This window comes from Seriola aureovittata, chromosome 20 (genome assembly GCF_021018895.1).
Source record: "Seriola aureovittata isolate HTS-2021-v1 ecotype China chromosome 20, ASM2101889v1, whole genome shotgun sequence".
Taxonomy (NCBI): domain Eukaryota; kingdom Metazoa; phylum Chordata; class Actinopteri; order Carangiformes; family Carangidae; genus Seriola; species Seriola aureovittata.
This window is the reverse complement of record NC_079383.1, coordinates 12,770,022-12,794,154: the sequence shown is the minus strand read 5'-3', so window position 1 is coordinate 12,794,154 and position 24,133 is coordinate 12,770,022. Positions and strand designations below refer to the sequence as shown.

The 24,133-nt window shown below is 40.4% G+C and overlaps 1 protein-coding gene across 1 annotated transcript; it reads right to left on the bottom strand.

Moving 5' to 3' along the window:
- Positions 1-984: 984 nt before the first annotated feature.
- trpa1b (transient receptor potential cation channel, subfamily A, member 1b) lies at positions 985-18,763 on the bottom strand. The gene is made up of 28 exons (XM_056364556.1): positions 18,637-18,763; positions 18,254-18,410; positions 17,618-17,780; positions 17,234-17,409; positions 16,189-16,296; positions 15,876-15,984; positions 15,144-15,289; positions 14,217-14,353; positions 12,731-12,779; positions 11,544-11,643; positions 11,337-11,437; positions 10,592-10,767; positions 7,980-8,144; positions 7,663-7,777; positions 7,282-7,448; positions 7,002-7,092; positions 6,798-6,857; positions 6,587-6,679; positions 5,411-5,481; positions 5,120-5,276; positions 4,921-5,010; positions 4,450-4,619; positions 4,234-4,363; positions 3,066-3,248; positions 2,813-2,881; positions 2,291-2,392; positions 2,072-2,190; positions 985-1,676 (listed from the first exon to the last, which is right to left on the bottom strand). Exons 2-28 carry the CDS (start codon positions 18,347-18,349, stop codon positions 1,463-1,465), a joined length of 3,357 nt encoding a protein of 1,118 aa, XP_056220531.1. The 5' UTR covers positions 18,350-18,410; positions 18,637-18,763; the 3' UTR covers positions 985-1,462.
- Between the last annotated feature and the right edge of the window lie 5,370 nt (positions 18,764-24,133).

The following is a 24,133-nucleotide window of genomic DNA, read 5'->3' as shown; positions in this document are numbered from 1 at the left end:
TATAGATGTAGCTCCTCAAGTAAAAGCAAAAAATGTTGTCCAAAACATCAGTGTAATTGATGGTTACATGGTTATTGTATTTGCCCTGGGAATAATTAAATTCAGGGCCAACAGTAATAAATATCACTTGAAACTTGACATGAAGGGAGAGCGAGCGTTTGTCTATCAGCAGAGACTTTCAGGGGTCACGACCTCCACTGGGGGCCCTGTGCTAGAGAAGCAGAGGGACAGGTGCAGGCTCATGATGTCAGAGGCCTTTCTCTGTTTCTCTCCCAACGTCTTATGATTCCCATGATCGCTACCGAAGCAACAAAGAGCTGGTGTGTGACGCCAGAGAAGAAGGCAGTGCACAAATCAGTGGCAATAATTCATCAACCATTGCCAAGTTTTTTAAGTTTTTTTTATCATTAATATTGTGTTATGCACACAACTGTGACCAGTCTGCGCGGCTTCTAAGACACCACACAATAATGTTGACCAGATTCAGGATGCAGAGCGTGCTACAGGTGAATATTTCTGTACAAAGAGCACAAATAAATAACCAGTTCATAGAATTTGCATAATAATATTTTCTCACCTTTATGTCTACACCAAAATACATCTGTCAGTTTAATGAAAAGTTTTGAAATCATTTGCATCACCAAACGTGCGGTACACATCTTTTTTCTAGCCGCAAGGGAAATTCCTGAAAGGCGCCAAACCATCATAAACATTATATTTGAGAATATTAATTTGAGAGTGCAGACAACTTAGACCTGAACAGCAGTGTTCTCTTTTGAGAAAATGGTGTCTGTTAGATGTACGTATATGTGCAGATTTGATACAGAGAGATTTCCTTTGAGTCTGTTTTGCAAGTGTGTCTCAACTAACAAACTGAAAACTGATACACAACCTCATTTTCATGTATGAAAATGTAAAAAAAAAACAAAAATAAACACACATGCCTGCACTGTTTTACATTTAAAGACATGTTTAATGATAAGATGGGAGTAAAAGGAGAGGTGGCGTGTCACATACAGTGTTTCACATAAAGACACAATACGAGAAACAGCTCCTTTTATGCGTAGTACATGTAAAGCAACACACCGCAAAATGACACTCATTTATCAGTGGGTCACAGGTGTGAAATGGGATAACTGTTTCAGCCAACAATTGAACATTTTCCAGTAACATTATTACTATAGACTTTAAACAGTATTCAACTGTTAATGCTTTCAAACCACACAATAGTTACTCAATTAATTGCACTTAACAGAAATGAACTGCTTGAATATATGTAAACGGTAAACACATTATTCTCACACATTAAAAAGACAAAGGCTACCTCTTTATTTAATGAGCTACATTGTGTAGTATTCATATTATAATGCCATGATTACATATACCTGTAAAATGTAGTGAATATTCACTTCAAATCATATAATTGTTGCTACGTTTAGACGTGTTGTTCATCTCATTCTCTTCATTTTCTTTTGGCCTCGATGGCCTTCATCAGCGGGACCCACTGAGACACGCCCTGTCTCTTTGGTTTAGCCCGACTCACGCTCTGCCACATGCTGCCTTTGAAGTTGACGGGGCCGTCGTACTCGTCGGCCTCTGAGGTGATCTCCATCTTCTGGATGATGAGCTTCACGAGGTTGTGCTGCTTCTCGAGCAGGCTCGACATTTCTTTCATCCTGGAGGAGGGGGGAGGGAAAAACATCAGTTCCTGGAGCTCAGTGGGAGACTTTCATTTGAGTAGATTTCTAATCAAGCTTTTGGAGGATGATGATCCAGAGTGGAGCTTATCATCACATCTTTCTTTGACCTGGTCACAGGCTTTATTTATTTCTCTCCACTAGGGGCTGCTCATGCTTCAAAAACAACTATTAAATTGTCCTTTACCACCTTGACTTTCCACACTGTTTAGTGTGCACCATGCATGAGATCATGAACCATTTTCAGTTGCATACCTTATTGTAATTCATTGTATTTATTGTCTATAATCTCAAAGGTAATTCTGCTTACTCTCATGATTCTGTGTAATAGAGAGAGAGCAGACTTGCATATAATCACCCTGTGTGTGTTTTACCTGGACTTCTGCTTTATGAGCTCAGTCTCTATCACAGTGGAGCTCTGTGATTTGGCCTGAAGACGTCTCCAGACTTCATCTGTTCCCTCAACGCCTGAGATTAACTGCCTTATATAGTGCTGTAAAACAAAAGTTGTTTAGGACAAATAACGGGAAAATATTTCACTGACATAAGTTGCAAAGACAAATGCGATATGTTGTGCGGTATACGTTTTTTACCCTGGAGCACTTGTGATTGGGGTAGATGGTTATGGAGGGTTTGTCAACTCGCTTCATGAACCAATAAGGCAGCTTATCTTCCAGAGCGGTGTGGAGGTCAATCTGGGGTCAGTAAGTGAGATCTTCAGTCATATGTGAGATTTTCTAGAGACATCTTTTTCCTGTTGGACCTGAAAGTTCTACAGTCTCAAGCCAAACGAATCTGTCGCATTATCCACCTCTTGTAATAAAAGGCTGCAATTTAAAATAGGAGTAAAGCTATAACAGGGTTTTGCTGCATATTTTGAATAGAAGTCTTTCATCATATTATCTGTGGAACCAAGTCTACATCTACTATCGTCCACTGTACTTGTGTTTCAGATTCTTCTTTCTTGTTTGGTTGTTTGTCCGTCATGATGAATCATGGCAGAATGAGCAAGCACAGAGAAAGCAGGATAAAAGCTGTAACGTCCTCCATGTTTTTCAAGGGCAACATATATTTAAAAACTAGTCTAGGCACACACAAGCTGGTTGCATACGCACCTGCATGGCTATTCTTTTGAGAGCAGCATTTCTTTGTACTTCGGCAATGTCTCCAACTGCTAAACCAATCTACACAGCCAAAGACAAATGAGAACCATCGAATAAATAAAATAATAGCATTTATATTTAAGTAGATGCCTGGGAGGAAATGAAAATGGTATCAAAGAGCTGACACTGATTTTCTTAATACCTTTTAAAAGCGATACAAACACATGTTTAGCGGTAGAACCACCGTCTCTCAGGACATGCTTACCATCAGGTTCACCAGCAGTATTGGCATGAGCAGCACAAATTGCACAAAAATGAAGTAAGTCAGGAAACCAAAAGGAAGCTTATTGCTCAGGTAAGCATCCAGGAAGTTATTCTGGTAGTTCAGTTCCCCGACCATCATCACGAAGGTCTGCATCACTGAGAGTGGCACGCTCTCAAACTCTTTCTGAGGGGGAAAACAGAAAGTCAGACGTATGTATCATTGTTAAATAATGTCCACTGTGTCCATATGCCCAGATGCCCTATGTTCCACCTTTTTAATGTTTCAGTCAAGTCAGTGAATAGATTAAGTTAAGCACATAACATGCATAAACTATCTAACACACAAGACGTGTGCGACAACGCGGCTTTGCTTTCAGTGGAGACAGAACATTACAGTGAGGCCTAAAGATGGTGATGTCAGATTTTTATTTAGTCATTTGGTCGGTCTCGAAAAAAAAACTCTTAGATAGATAGATAGATAGATAGATGGAAGACATATGTGTGACCCTATAAGAAATATATATATATATATATATATATATATATATATATATATATATATATGTTAATGATATATATTTAATTCACATATGCATGGCCCATGGAGGAGGATTTGGATTGGTTTTTGTGATCTTGTGGCATCTACTTTGGACACGGTGAAACAGCTCCATCATCCCGTTAAAACTTCAAACTACAGATTGAAATAAAGAAAATATAACGTGTTTATTAGTGTGCTTTAGAGGTGGCTACTTGTCCAGACAGAGGCTGCTCGTTTCCCCTGTATTCTATCCTTGCGCTAAGCTAAGCTAAGCTAAACTAACTGGCAGCTGCCTGTAGCTTCATATTTACTGTACAAACATGAGAGTGGTATCTTTTTTCTTTTCCAACTGAAATGAATGGTTTGCTTAAAAAATTGTGCTGAGCTCATTCATGCCAACAGAGGATAACGCCTTTTGTTATTAATGACAAATGGCCTTTTTATCCAGCAACAGTATAAAATCTTTCACTCTAGTTGGAAAAGATGACAGCAAGACAGCCAAAACAATACAAAATAGACTAATAATAAAATAAAGCCAGAAGCAGACAAGAAACATATTAATAAACAATGGAGTCATTTTGATTTGTGAAACCTCAGAAGCACTGCAGCCTCTTCAGCCCACTTCTCTTACCTGATTGAGCATCAAAGCATGGAACGCCAATCCGAATGCCAACATCAGGTAAATGAACAGCATTACAATACGGACCAGTGTCCTCAGGATCTCTCCAAACATCACAACATAGATGCCAACACCCTCAAACCTGAAGGAATAGGAGATTAGACCAGTTACTTTTTGCGGCATGAAAAAAACACATTGTATTGAAATGGGTGTCTGAGTGAACACTACCTCTGGAGATAAAGGAGAAACGCAACCCAGGAGTTTAAAACTGCCAGTGCCCCTGCCTGCCAATGTAGAGAACTCTCTACATTGAGCATGACGGGGATGATGAACAGAAGAGAGAAGATGGCTGAAAACCAGTCACACTGGTTGGAATAATCCTTTAAGTAATTCCAGCGCTTTTAAGTGACAAGAAAAGAAAAATTAGCAAAAATGCAAAACATTTCTCACACAATTCCTCCTCAACCCAAGTTGCTGTATATTATTTAACATATAATGTGATGTTGTAGTGTTTCTGGTGCTATAATCAAAATGACTAAGGTAGTGCGTGGAGTTGACATCCAGATATCCTGTAAATCTAAATCAGAGGGCGCTCATTCATCACACCTGTATCACCAGTGTTGTCCACACATACCTGACATTCACCAGATTTATGAGCAATGTGCGTTACGTGAGGTAATGACACTTGCGTAACGGTACCTGTTGTGATATCTGTAGCAGTTCCTTCACTATGCAATACAAGTTCATGACCAATACCATCACCATGCAGAAGGACAGGAACAGACTTTGCTGTGAAATGACAAAATTGGGATTTAATTTACTACTACGTATGGTGAGCCTTTGTCACTGCACTGTAAAGGGAACGTTTCGTAATTCTGATCACCACTGTCATTCGTACCTCTATGAACGATATGGGCACCATTGTGATCGTGTGCTCGCCTGTTTCAGTGGTGTTCATAGTAGGCCTCAGAGCCACTATCAGGTGAGTCAGCGGCAGCAGGCCTAACAGGTACAAAAACATGTTGAGCACATGAGCCGTGCTCCCGTATGCAACCCTGCGGATTCAAACAAAGACGGAGATATCATAAGACTGATACTCAAAGCGAATAATGCATTAGTATTTTGGCATACTTCTTGCAATCTGATCTAAGCTATAAATCTCAGGGGTTAAATCACAATGGATACACACCACTTCATTGCCAGGTACTTTTTGCAGACGGGGTGGTTGAGGAGCTCGATGCGGTTGTACCGCACCATCGCCTGCAAAAGGAGTAAGGAGAGAAATAGTCCAGCGTTACTGGCATATTTTCTACAAGCAGGAAAGAACAGCCTGACAGCTAAAGCCCATAAGATTTAAAAGTATGTGCATATCATTGTACTCCACAGGAATAATGTGGGATTACCTCAGCTGGCAGAAATGTTCGATGAAGTATTTTTAATATTTGGCAGAAGATGACATTGTTTCTATCAAATATATCCACTGTTAAAAGGTTGGAGATTAAAGATTGAAATTTGCATGCAGATTGAATTTAGTTTTGAAGTAATTGTGGGATTAAAAAAATGCACAATTCACATATTCACTTATAAATTTACACAAGAAAAATGAACTGCTTTTGAACTGCATTAAGTGGTAACATTGCTCACATCTTCACCCTTTCAGCTGCCACTTTTCCAAATGGAAGAATGGCCAAAAAGAACACTGCCTGTCACACACAGTGCTCAGTAAATGACGAGGTGACATTGTAACCATGCCTCTTCTTCCCATGAACCCGTCCCCCTGATGCATCCGCTGCTGACACTCAACAGCAGGGCATGCTAAGAGGTGTTGACCGAGGCGACCGACCGCGATGGGGGAACCTCATAAGGCATTTAGCAGCTTGTCCATAAACATGTACACCTATAATGGCGAGAAACAACTTGGCTTCACAGCTTATTCCCACCTGGTCCCGCCTTGGGGCTAAAGAAGGCAAGCTACACCCTTTGTCAATTTGACTCAAAGCATCCTTTGTTAATATATTTGTCATCAATACAAAGCAAATTTAGTTGCCAACATTAAAAAGAGATTGCTATAACTTTTATAACGTTACTATTTAAAACAGCCAGAGGAATGATAAATCTGAGGACAAAATTAAGTAGGAATTTGGATTTGACAAAGCAATGAAGTCGTATTTTTTATCATCAGCTGTCAGAAGGTGTAACAGAGGGGCAGGGCTTGGTAGGGGCTTGGAGCCCATGGTAACAAGAAGGTGAGTGGTTAAGTCTACAGAGCTTCATTAGGGGGCAATGCATGACTATAATAAAACTTTACTACTTGCTAATCATGGTGGAGTATTTAAATTTCTATTCCAGAAATAAAGTTTCTTACATTGAGAGCAGGTAGTGGCTGATACGTCATGATCTTGTCGGTTAACTTCTTCGCTGTAAGGGGAGCCTGGAGCCATCGGAAGTTATATTCAATCTACACCACATAAAGAAGAGCTCATTTTTTTTGGCTGGCAGATACAGTACATTATGTAATATGTATATATCGTAGGTGTGTTGTGATGTTTTGATTGAGTGAGTTGCAGCTGAATTACGTGGTAGTCGGGACTGTTGTGGTCATCATCAGATTCCCTAACACAGCGGTCCAATAGGTGCTATTGAGGAAAAGGGAAAAACACAGAGAGACACAGGGTATACAGTGTATGTAACAGGGAACGACAGAAAGAGATGAGTTATGATGACTCCTGTGCACACAGATTATACGATATGAATGTTTTTTTTCTTCGCCAGTGGCAAACCTTGTAGGTCTCAGGCAGAAACTCAATCATGTCTAGAATGGGACTTCGCTGGCTTCCTCCAGGTGTGAACAGTCCCAAAGCCTCAGCACATCTGGAAGAAGAAATACACAAATGAGCCTTAAGACCACTTTGGTTGTGACTTTTTTTTTTTTTCCAAAAATAAATAAATTCTGGCAGCAATCCACACTACCTCTCCCAGAATTTGAAAGATGGTATGGTCACATTAAACCTAAAGCTGTATCTTTCCTCTACAGAACAGACACTTGTATTGATAATGTACCTGTCGCTGTCGATTACAGCATTGACCACGTCTTTCTTCCCGTTCTGCAGAGCTTCATGGAGGAACGATGTGTCGTTCTTGTTTAAGATGAGCTCTGCTCCCCGAGCCAGCATGACTTTGACTGCAGCCACATGTCCCTCTTTTGCTGCGATGTGGAGTGCAGTGCTCTGGTATATCAACAGATAACAGGACACGGTACTCTGCATTAATATAGAACAGTGATGTCTGTATTATTCAATGCTTCTTGCAGTTATTAGAGCCCTGGTGTTCAACATTTTTCCTTTTTAACTTAACTAGTCATGAACTGCAAAAATAAATTTACGTAAAATTAATTATGGGGTTAGATGAAGTAGAACTTTTTGAAATAATGGTAATTCATACCCCATCCTCATCTGTTTTATCCAGTAACTTGAGATTGGCTGACAGGAGAATGTCCATAGTTTGTGTGTATCCTTCAGATGCAGCATGGTGCAGACTGGTCCAGCCCTTATAATCACTGAAAACAAGCCATACCCAACTAACATCAGTCACATGTATGAGAACTGCATACAGATTTGAATCCTGCAAATTGCAAGTACTGCAAGATTGCAAGTATAGCTAAACAGTACTTAGATGATAGCAGTGTACTTTTGCATGTATACGTGTTTTTCTTTTTATGTATGTATGTGTTTTCTCTGTATGTGTGCGTTTGGATTTACCTGTGAAAGAGAGCTCCCTTGCTCAGCAGCAGCTGTACCACCTTGGTGTGACCCCCTCTTGAAGCCAAATGAAGCGGTGTCAGGCCTCGCTCATCACCTTCATTCAGCAAACGAGAGTCTTTAATGGACTCTAGTAATCGGTGACATGTATTGATGCGCCCATACCTTAAAGAGAAGCCGGACAAGGAGAAGCATTAGGTTGTTGCGGAACATTTTTCTCAGTGTTATGATCTGTTCATCTCTGAAATGGAAAAAGCTTCTCGCTCAAGGCCAGCAGCACAGCGAGGCCAGAGGATGGGGGGGGGGGGCAGTTAAGATTACAGTTCCTCTGCTTTAAGACACTTAAGATTGCTGCTACAGGGCTTGAACCTGTTGGGTAAAAACGTTTTGAGGAGTGTTAGTGACCAAGTGTGCTGCAAGCCGCAAGAAGACATAAACAGAAGTGACATATTAGCTTGCACTATGATCTCTCTTCGTCTCCCAGCCTTTTAAGAAGGTCAGCAGCACTTTGTGTGGGTGCGGTGGGACAGGTGGAGAAAGAGGATGAGGTGTCTACATGAGTCAAAGTATGATATCATAGCGTGGACTTCATTTGCCCTCTAGCTCTAATGAAATGGGTGTACATGATGAAAAAAAAAAAAAAAAATCAATAACAATAATGTTGAATGTCCGATCGTTTCGCACTATTAGTAACATTTCTTCACATGTGCCTCGCTAATTGAATTCTATTCTTGCGAAAATTGCTTTAGGTCACTGTATAATAGGTGTGCCACGGCAATTCATCTTCAAAAAAATACAGGAGGAGAGCTTCTGAGTGCAGACATTTCTCACAGGATTAAAGCAGCAGATCGGTGAGGTAACAGTTTTAAACGCAGTTACATTGTTCAATTTTTCATCTGATCGCTATTGTTCAATTACACAGATAAGCCTTGGCTTTAGGGAGATCGTAAGTCAAAGTCCTTTTACAGCCATTTTTTGATTCATGTTTTATACTTGTGTGATATCATTGATCAGTGCACAACACTTGCCACAGAGTAACAAAGTTATTTTCAAAATCAAATGATGAAATACTGTAATGTAGAAAGTAATGGCTCCAGAGTGTGAACAGTAATACAGTTAGGATATATTGGGACACATTGTTGTGGGTGTGAATATTAGAGTTTGTGCAAACTGAATGCTGCAGCTTTGAAATAATGTAACAAATATCAAAATAATTTCTAGGTGGTTAGATAACTCAGCTGAAACCCCCTATAGTCTGGGTGAATGATCCTGTCTCCAGTGGTTTTAGATAAATCTCTTTATAGTAGAAGCATCATTATACATAGCTTGGCCAGAATCTGGAGGAAAAAGACACATTTCAGTAATAGGTTGCTCTCGTTCCTGTTGTCGTTTCCACCATCCCAGCTTGATGATGGATTCTTACGTTTGGCAAACTTGGGTTTTCACACAACTAGTGACCCTCACCCTGACTGGAACTTTTGCCACGTTTGCTCAGTTGCAGGAAAAGTGTGAACTCCCTTCCCGATTTCTGCAATACTGTTTCGCCCTCAGCCTCTATAGGTGCCTTCTCCAAAATGTGAGTCCTGACAGAGAGGTGTCACATTTTTATGATTCATTACAACCTGCCTAACCCACCTCTATGACAGCCATCAAAACTGCATGGGAAAATAAATGAGCTCTGGATGCGGATCTCCGATGGGACCTGGGTAGAGTGCCTTAAAGAGATTGATGCTTGCTCTAAGTTTTGCCTCATTCAGTTTTGGGTTATGCACAGACCGCACTGTTTAAAATCAAAGCTTTCACAAGATATTTCCAGACATCTCTTCACAGTGTGATGAATATAGACAGATACTGGACACAAAATTGTTAAGACATTCTCTCATATGCTTAATGTTCATATTGAACCTGATCCTATCTTAATTGCACCAGGAGCTTTGGATTCCACAAAAAAAAAAAAAAAAAAAAAAAAGAAGCACAGCAGCAACCTCTCTCCTATGGTCTGATTAGAACTCAAAAATTAAGTTTGACATTCTGGCAGAAGAAGGAAGTTCCCAAATGAATCAACCAATACCCTTCATCTGGAAAGATTAAGGTTCTGTTAGAAGAATCGTAATTCAGAAAGATCTGCCCCCTGTCAGTTACCTAAGAAACAAACCATAGTGGAAAATCCGCATGTGATTGACTTTCTTTGACTGACTTTTTTCTTCTATCACGACCTTTATTGTCATATACTACATATTGAACAGGAAAGGAGAGTGGGAGGGTGTATGTGTTTTTTTTATGTTGGATATTATCGGTTGTATTCTCTTGGTTTCTTTTTCTTAAATGAAAATGTTCTTGACCTGCATCCAGCTATCCATCTATCTATCTATACATACATACATATACTATACATATATATATATATATATATACATACATACATAAATAATATAAAAGGGATAGTGCAATAGTGTATATACACTGCATCACTGCAGTGTCAAAAGCATTGCTGGTACTTCTTTGATCGAATTTGCAAAGTTTAAGCAACTTTGAGTGAAAATCAGGTCAAATCAGTATTGTTTATTTCAGTGGTATGGAATGTCATGCCCTCGGGGACCAATCAAACTCACTGAGCAGCAAAGTGCAAGGCGGACTTCTTGTCCTTGGACTTGCATGCGAGGCCGACCTGTCCCGCGAGGCCCAGCATGTTCTTCACTGAGTCGTGGATGCCCAGTCTGCAAGCGTAGTGTAGCGGGGTGCATCCCTCATTGTCCTCACAGCTCAGCAATGCCTTCACATTGTTGCGCTAAAGTTTGACACATTATAAACACATTGTATTGGTACAATATAATACATATTGTACAGTAACACGTGTATTAAATAATGCACAGATGCAAAAGACTTGAGTACGCTGCGACAGTCATGCACCATAAATGTCACATATTACATAGCCTGTACCATGGCTACAGCTATATAAAACCATCACACCCACACACACATATACTCATATTATATAAATAATAATGCACTGTAATAATACTTGTACTTAAATACAGAGAGCTCACATTCACACACTCTCTGTAAACAACCATTAAATGTAAATGTATCAGCCCTCCACTGTGGCTCATTTTGAAGGCTTTGACATTATTCTAGTTTAAGGTGAAGCTTACAGTGCTTTAAAGTACTATCATCTGGCTTAGTGAGAGGGTAATGAAACTCATCAGCTGGCCTTGAATACATGCAGCTAAGGCTCAAGGCAAATTGATTAAGGACAGTATAGTAATTATATTCCAATCTCTTCATGATATGTTTGCCTAAGCAGCATAATACAGTGCATGTGATTAGCTACAAACAGACTACATTGATTGACAGTACCTGCAGGACTCCCTCTGGGAGGTTTTTCAGACCCTTGGGCTGCAGGATGGCCAGGTGCAGGAAGTTGCAGCCGCACCCGTCTTTCACATTCACATTTGCCCCTGAAATGATATTAACATATGCATGAGTGTGCACGGCCGGCGTTATCAGGCATTCTTACAAATTACATGAGCATTGCTTGTGGTGAAATACAATACTGCAGCTCACCTTTTGACAGCAGCAAAGACACAGTTCTCCACGCTCCACAGTTCGTAGCCAGCAGCAAAGGAGAGTTTCCCTTACAGTCAATGCTGTTTAGGTCTGCACCCTGAGTAGGGAATGAACTAAAGGCTTAATATTAACTCATCAACTACCACAATAATTTCAACACACATTGCTGTAAGTATTGAAAATAAATGAGAATATGAATCAAAGAGAAAATGAATTTAACAATGATTATATTAAGTTTTGCACAGCATAATGTCAGATATGTAGAGTACAGATAATGAAAAGAAATGGACCTTAGATACAAACAGGAGTTGAACAAAATAACAGTTTAATCTTATTTATCCTTGTCATGGTTATAATACTAGGACTAAATAGCTCTTCCCTGCAATACAAAAATAATGCTGTGTCTTTATTTCTTTTACATGAAAGAAGATGGCTGATATTTTTTTTGATTTGTGACCCATAGTTTTAGCCTAACATTACCATATATGTGGTCGTTAAGGGCATATTTAAGACCCTTTTACAAGATTCTCTTTTTAAATTGAGTCCAGTGGAAAAAAAAAAAGTCAGCCTCGCTTTATTCATACCAAACATTTAACGTTAGCTTAGTTAGCTAGCTAGCTGGAGCTGATCGCATCTGCCAGCAATAGTAGTCGTTTCAACCCAACAAAACTGACAGCAGCAGGCCAGAAATGAGAATCTGCTTTTGTCAACCTGTGTAAGTTTGTTTCCTGTTGCAGTGTTTTTTAAAAGTATGAGTTGAAACGAAATAAACTCGGACTCCAGCTTTGCCCTAGCAACACAGTTCTGTTTATAAGGTCCACAGAGAGCGACAGATGGCCTACAAGCAATTGGTAGAGCTATCAACCTTTATCTGGCCATGCAGTGTGTTTCAAATGGCAAATATTGCTCAGTGGTGAGAACACACATAGTAAAGTGGCAGAATGAGATCACTAAATGACCAAAGAGAGGAGAAGGAAGTCCTCGGCACAGATGCAAAGGTTGTTGATTAGCCCTTTAATTTGCACAGTTGCAGTATTTATGCGGTTTTCCTGTCTTTGATTCAAGTTCTTTCACTTAAAGCAAGAGATTAATAACGCAGCCTGTGATATTGAAGCTGGGATTGTCCTGTGCATAACAGCTGTAGGGTATGTTCGTGTGTATTCGGGTGTGTGTGCCTTATTTACCAAAGAAATGAGGTACTCTGCCAGCTCTGTGTGGTCAAATACTGTAGCCCTGGAAAAGTAAACACAGTTGTCGTAAACCAGCCACACAACACACGACATTGTGAGTCAAGGTCTTACTAATGCTGTCAGATGTCAAACGAGGTCGATACCATTCTAATTCTGCTTTGTCCGAGTGTGATATAACGACCAGATTTCCCTTTGTGGTTACATCTTTTATCTCCAGGAAAGTAATGGTCCACTTCAATATCGGACTGTAATAACTATAGTTCCTGGTATTCTGGTCACATTCTGCATCAGCATAGACTTAAGTAGAGAGAGTAAAGATGATTTCCACGACTGAAATCTGCAAGCCGGGGATGATGCTTTGTCTGTGGAAAGAAGGGAGCATTGCTGTTTGTGTTTTAGCTGTCATGGATGAGACTCACCAGTTTGTTAGGGGTATTTTGTGGCACATTACTATAAGAATAAAAATAAAAATGTAGGACTTTTGTTTCCAAATTTAAAAAAGGAAGCAAACGGCATTACACATGCCCACACGCAATGATCTACCTCCCCTCCCTTTATCCTTGCATCAGGTCTTACTCTGCTGCGGCCTGTGCCAGCACAAACAGCTTTTTAGATAAAATCAATGTAGGAAGCGGATCTTTATTATCATTCTTATTGTCCCCAATTAAAGCTCATTATTGTGCTAGCCATGCCCAAGGTTTTTATATCGATGTTCCTCTTGTTTGTCAGTGTTATAATGCTGATATTATGCAGATGCATTGATCTTCCCACAACACGAGCAAGCAGTTGAGACAGCAACCACAATTTTTACACATCTACATACAGTAAAAGCAGTGGCACCACACAGTGGTTTAGTATTTGGACTTGATGTTGTGGCAATACAGTAATAGTTTTGGGAGATATGCTTATTTGGTTTCTTGTGAAAAAGATGACCAACATATGCTACAGCCAGCAGCTGGTTACCTTAGCATAAAGACTGGAACCAAGGGGAAACAGCTAGCCTGGCTGTCTGCAGAGGTATCATATAAAATATCCATCCATCCATGGTTTATCTATAAAGCTTATCCTTGTAGGTCCATGGGGGGGCTAGAGAATGCAAACTCCAGACAGAAAGGCCCCAGGCCCGGGGGTTTGAACCCAGAACCTTCTTGCTGTGAGGCGACAGTGCTCATATAAAATATAATAAACAACATATATATATATATATATATAAAATTGTAAAATTAAAAAAATGAAGTTTTACAGGTGATTATTTACCAAAGTTATATAAATTAGAATGATTTACAATGGTTGGCTGGCAGCCTCACAATGACGACTCTTGATGACATCTTTATAGATGTAGTCCAAAACATAACAACCCATGGTTCTGATCTAACTCTCAAGCAAATAAGAATATTTCCTAACATGTCAGACTGTTCCTTTAAGTCCTGAATGTTGAGCTCAAAGTTCAGGTGTAAGTATAGGGATAGGTTAAGCCCACCTGTGTAGAGGGGTCTGACACGCCCCGTCGGTCAGGTTGATGATGTCCTCTACTTGGTCGAAGGAGGACAGTATCAGTTTGACAACCTCAGTAGCACCCTGGGTGCAGGCCAGATGTAACGGTGTGGACCTGTCATTCTGGACAGAAACAAACACGAGCGCATTATGACTAATGAATTATGAATATTCACAAGCTCTTCAACCATGTTTTTGTCTGCTCTATAAAAAGACATACTGTGTTAGACAGAGCAGAACATAAACACACACATACAGGAATTAGTATGCACACAGGCTCTCACATGTACACTTCCCCAGTGTAACATTAGCAAAGTATCTCCCAGACTTGCTGGCTGAACACTGGGGGCTGTAACACAAGCTTTTAATGAGATAACGCGGACTGGCAGGAGGAGACTGGTGATCGCTCCACTCAGCTCCACCGTTTAAATGGAGGTAATTTGTATCAATTTAGCCAACCGATGGTATTACTGCACTCACTATTCCCGCTGTAGCTCTGGCCACTAGCCCAGGGTTAGGCATGAGTATCAGTCCCAGATGGGCGTGATAAGACTGACATGCCCTAACAGTACAAACACTGATACCCTATGCCAGGGAAATGCTTTACAGGTGTAGGCAAATGAGATTGAGATTTGAAAAACAATGCAAATCTGACAAAGCATAGTATATAGACAGATAAAAGGTGAACAGCAACATTTGTAATCTGTAGCTCCCAGGTGTTAATATGTTTATGACTATGTGATGGAGAGGCGGAGCGGTATGAAAAACAGCCGGCGCTTTGACAACCAAATGAATGTGTGCCCTTCTTGACTGCCATTTTGAAGGATTATGAGAAGTGCAGATTTAAGTGAAAACCAACATCGAGACTTGACATGTACAGTTTTTTTTGTTGTTTGTTTTGCGCCGTCAATACCTGTTGCTGGTCAACTTTGGCCCCAGTAGCAATGCAGAGGCAGATGGTGTCGATGTTCCCGCCGCGGACGGCCAGATGGAGGGGACTGCTTCTGGACTTGTCTAAGTAGTTGATGTGGGCTACAGCTGAGTGGCCTAACTCCTCCCCTGCAGAGAATAAATAAGCTGTTTCTGACTCGTGAATAATATACTGAATTCATGTTCAAGGCTCATAATGAAGGTTTCTTAGTTAATGCCTGTTGTTATAAGCTTATTTGTTTTTAAAGCTGGAAAGCAATAAAGGGAATTTGATTTACAGGACTCCATCTTCTACCTTCCTTCTTGACTTTAATATTTACGTTTTTTTGCTTTCTTTAGTGACAGGAAGTGATGAGTAATTGTGTCCATTCATGGTGAGCTGTCTGTGTAAATTCCCAAACAGCACAAGAACCCATTAATTTCCTTGCTGAGCATTCACGGAAATATCATAAATATTTTGTGCTCAGACTAAACCTTTCTACAACGACACAAGATTTACCAAGCAGACCTCCCACTGTGGATAAACACACTGTCAGTCTGTGGCATCTGGCCTGTGGACAACGTAGCACGAACATTTTTCTACTAAATGTCTCTGGGAGCTGAGGTGAACTCTCTTGTTATCTATCAGCTTAATGTGCTGTTTGGCCTTGTGAAAACTTTTTCATTATTGTCAGCACTTTCAATTTTTGATGATAGATCATTCCTTTCGTCATACCGGCCTTCAGGATCACTTCCATTGCTTTCTTTGCACCCGCGAAGGCAGCTGCATGGATGGCAAAATGGCCGAGCTTGTTCTGCTGGCACAGCCGCGCTCCATGCTTTATCTTCGACGGATTGGAGAATGGATGGAGAGGAAGACAAACAGAGACAATTCTTTGTCAGAGACAAAGCTGCAGTGGTCTGGCTGTCAGTTTAAAGCAAAGCTACGTAATCTGTTCTGCACAGATGGACAGTTAACACTTTACAGGATGGTGCAGGTACAAACTACGACTGAAAGAAATACATGAGCCTGAAAAGTTTGTACGTACCAATATGCTGAGAGCCTCGCAGTTATTGATAGAACAGGCCAGTATCACCGGTGTGTTCCCAAGGTCTCCCTCCAGGTTACAGTCTGTGGCACTGTAGGACACCAGCAGCTGCAGGAGGCAGAGAGGAAAACTTAGCAGCGAGCTCCGGCCTGTCCTTGCAGGCCTTCAACTCTGCTTCCTTCACACCTGCGTCCTTTATCTTCCACCATACTGCAACTGTGTCAGTTTGTGGACAGCAGCCAAACGCTATGGGGATGACATAACAAGGTCTTTCCAAGTAGAGCGTTGAGTCAGGTTTTGTCGGCTGTGTAAACAGTTGTCAGATGACTTAAGACTGCAGTCGCTGCGCAAGTGACAAGTTCATTTAGTATAAAAGATGATATGAAGATTTTTAGCCTACCTTCTTTCTCCTAAATATGAATTTGAGATAATGAAAAAAAAAATGTAACACTACATAATGCTACCTTTTGGCATAATGGGTCTATTAGAGCAACTAAACCACGGTTTGAGAAAGTATGTTAGCTAGTGGGGAAAAAAGTAGTAAAAGCCATGATATTATCAATATCACAATGTAAACTACTCATTTATTGAAAACAAATGATAATTATATTCTATCAAAAGCTGTTTCCTTTGGAGCTTCCTTCGGACCCTCCCTTTCATAAAAACTGCATTAACACACTTTCCCAATAACTACGAATATTACATTTATGGTAAACATAAAATGACAAAAATTGCATTGAAAGTGGAAAATATCAATATATTAAACAAAATATAAATGCAGCATGAGATTGGTTGTTTTCAGTGCTGTTGCCATGAAATCAACAAGTAAAAAAACACTACTGTGTCATCAATATCTATGCATTAAGCTATGTAAGTGTACCATGTATATTTAATTATCTTAAAATATTGAATTATTTGAGGTGTGTGATTTGGGCTTGAATAAATCTAGCACCTTTTCAATGATATTGCTTTGAGAAAACACAAGAACGAGGAAACACACTCGATTTGAGTTGTTATTTCAGTTGGGCACTTTCCGGCTGCTCACCTCCACCAGGCTGTTGTGGCCGCAGTTGACAGCCAGGTGCAGAGGGGACAGGAGGGCCGCGTTGAGGATGTTCGGGTCGGCCCCCAGGTCCATAAGATTCCTGCAGCTCTCCGCCTTGTTCTTCTTCACTGCCCAGTGTAAGGGCACATTGCCCTGCTCATCACAGCTGTTCAGCTCTGAAAGGAAATGAGAATACATGCAAATACACACACATGCAAAAAGATAAAGAGGCATGTACTGCCACCTCCTATATAGATACAATACATAAAAATCAAACACGCTGTTCCATAGAGTAACTTAAAGACAGAATTATGGTGATTAACAATACACATATTTTACCTGTGCTATAGTGCATCTCATGATCGATGACTGAGGTATGCTTACCCTGTGAGTCTATGACAGTGGTGATGAATTGGATGAGGGTGACGTGGCCGCCTGCGGCGGCATGATGGAGGGGACTGGCTCCGTATTCATCTTTCTCACTCAGGACCTCTGGGCTGTTCCTCACCAGGTTCTCCAGGAGAGCCAGGTCACCCCTCTCGGTCAACTAGATGGCCATATAGAATATAATAGGAGGGAGAAGAGAAGAGGTCTATCGATGACTTTTTTTTTTTTTTGATTTCACCACAGATTATGTGATAGTAAGAATAACAACTTGTAAACGCTGAACAGGCATTAAGAATCACCCTTGTGTGGTTTCTGCTGTGATAGTTCAAATATGATACGACAGATCTTTTTTTCAGGCCACTGGCCATTATTCAAATTTCAGTTTTAAGCAAATACTGCAACTCACGTAACATTATTACACAATACTAGAGCTGCCGTCAGGTCAGCTCTTCACAATGACTTTCTTTAAGGTTAAACGGGGGGATTAGATGGGCTGTTACATAATCACTCCTCATATTGTAAATAGAGAAAGGAAATCACTTCTTAATATGCCTTTTGTGCACATTTGTGGTTTGTCATACATACATTTCTTTGTATACGTTTGTTTTACATATAGTTTGGTGTCAGCTTCACCTCGAATACATTTAGGCTTGCCAGGGCTGGATCCTCATCTTCTATCACATACGTATAACAGCTGGTCTGTCGGGCCACCTCCCTGCTGAAGTTCATCACTTAGGAGACTCTCAGTAGAGACGAGCCCCTCACGAAGAGTGACGGCGATGGCACGTTTCTAGACATAACCACATACACACATTACTGTATGAAATGCAACGGAAAAATGCAGAAATGGAAAACAAATCCACCATCGTTTCAATCAAGTCATATGACTGAGCACATAAAGCCTGCTTTACAAGCCGGAAAAACATAGTGTGTTATGTGACGGAGAGGACAGATAACGCCTTAAGCCAGATCCTCTTGCCATGAGGGGATATGGGCACAGATGACTTTGTCTTTACCCAGAAGGGCATTCAGATCCGCCGAGTGTTTGGAGGTTGAAGCCCTTCTGTTGAAGAAAGCAATTATGTTCTTCACAGCTGGGGGGAAGGGGGGCTGCTTGTTTGAATCAGTCCCAGGTGTCCTTGCGTGATCCTGGGTGAGCAAGATTGAGAAAGACCTTGTAACTGTATTGTATGATGATCCTCAGTCACATCAAAAGGCCAAACAGCAAATGACTTTTTTAGTGGGCAATTTACTATGGAGAATTCTCATTGGAACCCCCCCACCCCCACCCGACCTTATGCAGAATCATTCCTTTGGTGTGTACTGTGACTGATTGAAGTTGTTTCTCAGGTCAAAGCAGCGGCAAAGTTTTATCTTATGTGGATAGGAATCATTTTGAGGAAATTATGTAAATTAATTGTGCATTTCTGTACAGCTATGTTCAAACATTGAAGCAATATCGCATGGGTCAGTTCACCTGGACAGAGGTTCCAAACAGGCCTTTACCGGCTCTTCTAAGGTGAACAGAATGACTCTCTCCGAATGAAAGATTCGTCATTAACTCTAAGAATCAATCAGTTCACTTCTCTACAGGCTGTTGTACAGATGAGTAATGGATTGTTCTGACCAGTAAATGAAGAAAAAGAACCACAAACTAAAAATTGTAGCTCTTACTAGAACCTGTGGTCTGGAGGTGTTTGCACCAGATATGACATAGGTACACATGTACAGTACATGTATGTAGACTTTTGTTACAGATGTAGAAGTTCTGCTGAAGAAGACTCCAAATTGCAATACAATATAGTTCACCCTCGTACTCCAAAAAATTTCCACAATGAGAGAACACTTCCATTATGATCCATCAATATTTAATTACATCTTATACTTGGATCAGGCTCGCTCTTAAGACGTGACCACACTGTAAAATAAATAAAGACTCAACAGAATACCCAATACAGAAGAGCAAATATGATCTGAGAAGTATTTGTAAGTTTAATGTACAAAAAGCTTAAAAAAAAGAAAAAAGAAAAAGGATTAAAAGGAGATTCATTTCTATTGTTTGGCTTAAATTATAGAACAATGCTAATATACATTTTAAAAATGTATAATTGCTTTTGGTTTTCAAAAGAATGATCTGCATATCTATTTTTGAGGTTTACAAATGTGAATGATTTCCTTTTCCTAAATTATGAAATGCTAATATAAATTATAAAATGTGTAATTTTCCTTACTTTTTGGTGGGAAGCTTAAATTGATTAGAATGTATGCAGGCATATGTAAGCATTTTGCTTCGGCCTGAGCCGGTTCAGTCACTACTTAAATACATAAACTGTTGACTTCATTTCTTTTGCTGTCTATATTGTTTATATTGACTGTATTATCCGATGACTGAATAAACACTACTACAGTCATCTATATCTTATTTCACATCCATTATAGTACAAATACAGCTTCATATTGCAGTTCAAAGTGGACAGGTTGGCCTAATTTTCTTCTAATTTGGTGACAAAGACCCATTGTCTGTCTTCATCCTCCCTATCATTTCCAAGCATCAGCAGTAAATAAGAGTTATTTGTTTTTGTAATTGAGCCTGCCACTGATCTGTTTGCAGAAGCCATGTGTGACGGAAGTCCACTAATGGACACTGAACACATTTCCTTAACAGTAGAAGATAAAAAGAAAATTAAATTAAAACAGTGACTTCCTCGCATGCAAGGAATTTGCTTTTATATTGTAGTTCATATTAAACAGTATACAGTGGTATTATTCACTCATTTATGGAATACATGTTTGCTGGTAGGCTATAATTTAATTGGAAAACTTAATTACATTAAAATGCCAGCAATGACCAGTCAGAGTTTAATAATAGATGTGTTCTTATTTTTTGAGGCAGAATAACTAAAATCAAATTCAGAGTGGCACAGCTGATAGTAGTTGATCATAGTAATGATCATGGAACATAAAAGGCAAAAATTTTTATAAAACGTGTAGTATAAATTGTGGAATAAATGATTAACTCAAATGAGTAAAGTACATATTTAATGAAGAAGTTTGTTGCTGTGCTCAGTTTGCACACTTGTTGAATGTAACTCACACTCTACAACAAATATATTCAATAGAATTTACATTTTAAAAGGCAAACACCAGCTAAACGTTTAAACTGAAACACATTTTCCACAATGAAAAGAACTGTCAGCATTAGAAATATCCCTAATATTTTCAATTAGCTTCACTGTTTTTGATAAATATGCAGTTAAGCAGAAACACTGAAGACAAAGTTGAAGACATGTGTACTTACTGTGTTTCTGTGGTGCTGCTGTTGAGCTGAGCAAACTGGATGTTCTTCTCACCACTGCATTAGGGCTTTAAATAGTGCGGGGAGTGAGCTATTTCCCAGTCTGTCTCCTAATGCAGGCAAGACAGGACGCTGCCCCCTGTGACCAATTGACTGTCATGATGTTTTCATAAAGGAGCAGACAAACCCATCGTGAAATTTGATAGGAAATTTTACTGGCAGCAACACATTAAGCAGCAAACACTACTCACGGCTGTCTCCCTGACAATACGTTAATATACCTGGATGAATGAGGAAAAATTTTTATTCTTGTAAACAATAATGGTGTAAAAGTGGCTTTTTTTTTCATTTTGTGCTTATATCTACAAACTTGACACTTTATTTATTTCCACTGGAAGAAGCAGAGGATGTGTTTATGTCCAAAACAGCCTTTTCCATCATTTCAAATTTCCAGGCCTTGCTTTACTATTGTTAGTATTTGTTTTGCTGTCTGGCAAGGCTCCATGACATTTCCAACAAACCAAAGAAACAACCTGCCCACTCAGCTGCATATCACATATAGTATACCATTTATCAAACCATTACTCTGTAGGAGAAAACTATTTACTTTACTGCCTGTGTTTGAGATAAGGCCCATTCTGCTGCATACGCTCAAAAAGCATGTGACTTTTGACAAGATAGAATGAAGACAACCTCTAAGACCTCCTTGTTGATCGTGGGGATTAAGGAATATTCCTCAGGGAATCTTTATCAGGCAGGATTATCAGATAAGGTATATCATTAACTAAGGATTATACAAGCATTTCTACCAGCATGGTCATCAGGGGAATAAGTATTGTGTGAGACTGGTCTTTGACAACATAAAATGTATGTTCGATCTCCCTTGCGAGCAGTACTGAATTTTAAATCATATTTTTAAAAAGTAAGTTAATACAGTGCAAGAATAAATGAGCCACTCAGTCTGAGAACTACAGGAGAAAAGTTTATTGTATTTTTTAACACTTTTTAGCCATGATGATCTCATTTCAAATGATGTGCTGGCAACAAGTGGCAGCAAGTCCACGTAGCTCGTAGTTTTATTGCAATATATTTGTATATTTTTTGTCAATTGATGACGTTTTTTTTATCCTACATCGTTGTTTTGTCTGACGATGGAGAAAATAACGTACACAAAGGAAGAACTCCTGGCTTTAAAGTGTACCAGATATGGAATTAAACATCCCATACCAGTTGAGCTGAAGAAGCCGTACCGTGGATGCAGAGTGTTGTGAGTGAATGTCAACTCCCTGGCTAACAAGTATGATGAACTGGAGGCACTTGTGAAGAACCAGCGAGCATATCGTGAGTGTAGTCTCATGTGTTTCACGGAGACCTGGTTAAACGACAAAACTCCCGACCACAGTGTGGATTTGCCCGGCTTCACTGCAGTACAAGCAGACGGAGACGCCAGAGCAAGAGATTTTAACCATGTCGCTGTCACCTCTCACCTGACTGGCTTCACTCAGTATGTTGGCTGTCCCCACAAGGGAAAATAAAACACTTGATCTGATGTATTCAAATGTCAAGGAGGCCTACACTGCTTTAGCTCTACCACCACTTGGCAGATCAGATCATAATCTGGTTTTTCTTCAGCCTTCCTACAAGCCTTGTTTACTGAGGCAGGCTACAACCAACCCGCTCATTCAGTAACTGGACGCCGGAGGCCAGTGAGTCTCTAAAAGACTGTTTTGAGTGCACAGACTGGAATGTCCTGTTGGAGCCACAGGAAAATGATAACAACAAGGACCCTGACCTTCATGGAATGGTTGAATGTACCACAGACTACATTAACCTCTGTATGTTCACTGTAATAGCAGCAAGGACTGTACACTGCTTTCCAGACAACAAACCCTAGATCACCAGTAACTTCATGACCCTACCCATAAATAGGAGGCCTTCAGGGATGGAGACAGGGAGAAGCTCAGGTGTGTGCAACATGAGCTGAAGAGGAGATTAAAGCAGGTGAAGGAGGACTACAAAAAGAAAGTAGAGAGGAAGCTGCAGCACAACAACACCAGAGAGGTGTGGAAGGGGATGAGGACCATCACTGGCTGTAAAGAGAAAAACTGCCAGGCAACATCAGGTGATGTGGAAAAGGCCAATGAGTTCAACCTGTTCTACAACAGGTTTGACACAGCCTCACCTGTTCTCTCTCCCACTGCTTCAGCTGCAGCTTCACCTATAACATCTCCTCCACAACCTGACACTGCAGCTGCAACTCCCTCCACACTGGGGTCAAGTCTCCTGTCCTTTACAGTGGAGGAGGTGAGGTGACCGGCTGAGATAAATGACTACAGACCGGTGGCCCTCACATCACACATCATCAAGACCCTGGAGCGGCTGGCCACAGGTTAAACATGCACTAGACTCCCTACAGTTCCCCTACAAAGAACATATTGGAGTGGATGATGCCGTCCTTTACATGCTCCACCGGGCCCATTCTTACTTGGATGAGCCATGTGGTTACATGAGGATATGTTCTTTGAATTTTCAATTACATTTAACACCATCCAACCCCCCATTCTTGAAAACAAGCTGGAAGGGATGGGGGTGGATCCCTGCTTCACATCCTGGATTGCGGATTACCTGACAAGATGAACACAGTACGTCAGGCTGGGTTGTGACACAGTCTCAGGGACAGTGATGAGCAGCACTGGGGCTCCACAGGGGACTGCTCTGACTCCATTCCTTTAAATACAACTCTGAGTCTCGCCACATCCAGAAATACTCTGATGACACAGCTATTGTGGCGCGTATCAGGAATGGGCAGGAAGAGGAGTACAGGGATCTGACGATGGCCTTCAGTGAATGGATCAACAAGAACTACCTCCTTCTGAACACCTCCAAGACCAAGGAGATGGTCATCGACTCTATGAGGTCTAGGTCTACCCTTCAACAAGTCAACATTATTATCACCAATGAGCTAATGGACACGTGAATTTCCCCTAGGGGATGAATAAATAAAGTATCTCTCTATCTATGTGATAGTGGTGACACTTGGGATAGCAATGTCGGCCTGTTGGTTGCTCGGAGAATTATTATTACTTTTACATGTAACAATATTTTTACAAAGTGGTATTGGTACTTTTAGCTTAAATACAGCTTCGCAGAGCTGCTAGGATAACTTTAGTAGCACTGGCACAAATGGAATGACCAATACTTTCTAGTGGTATTTTTGG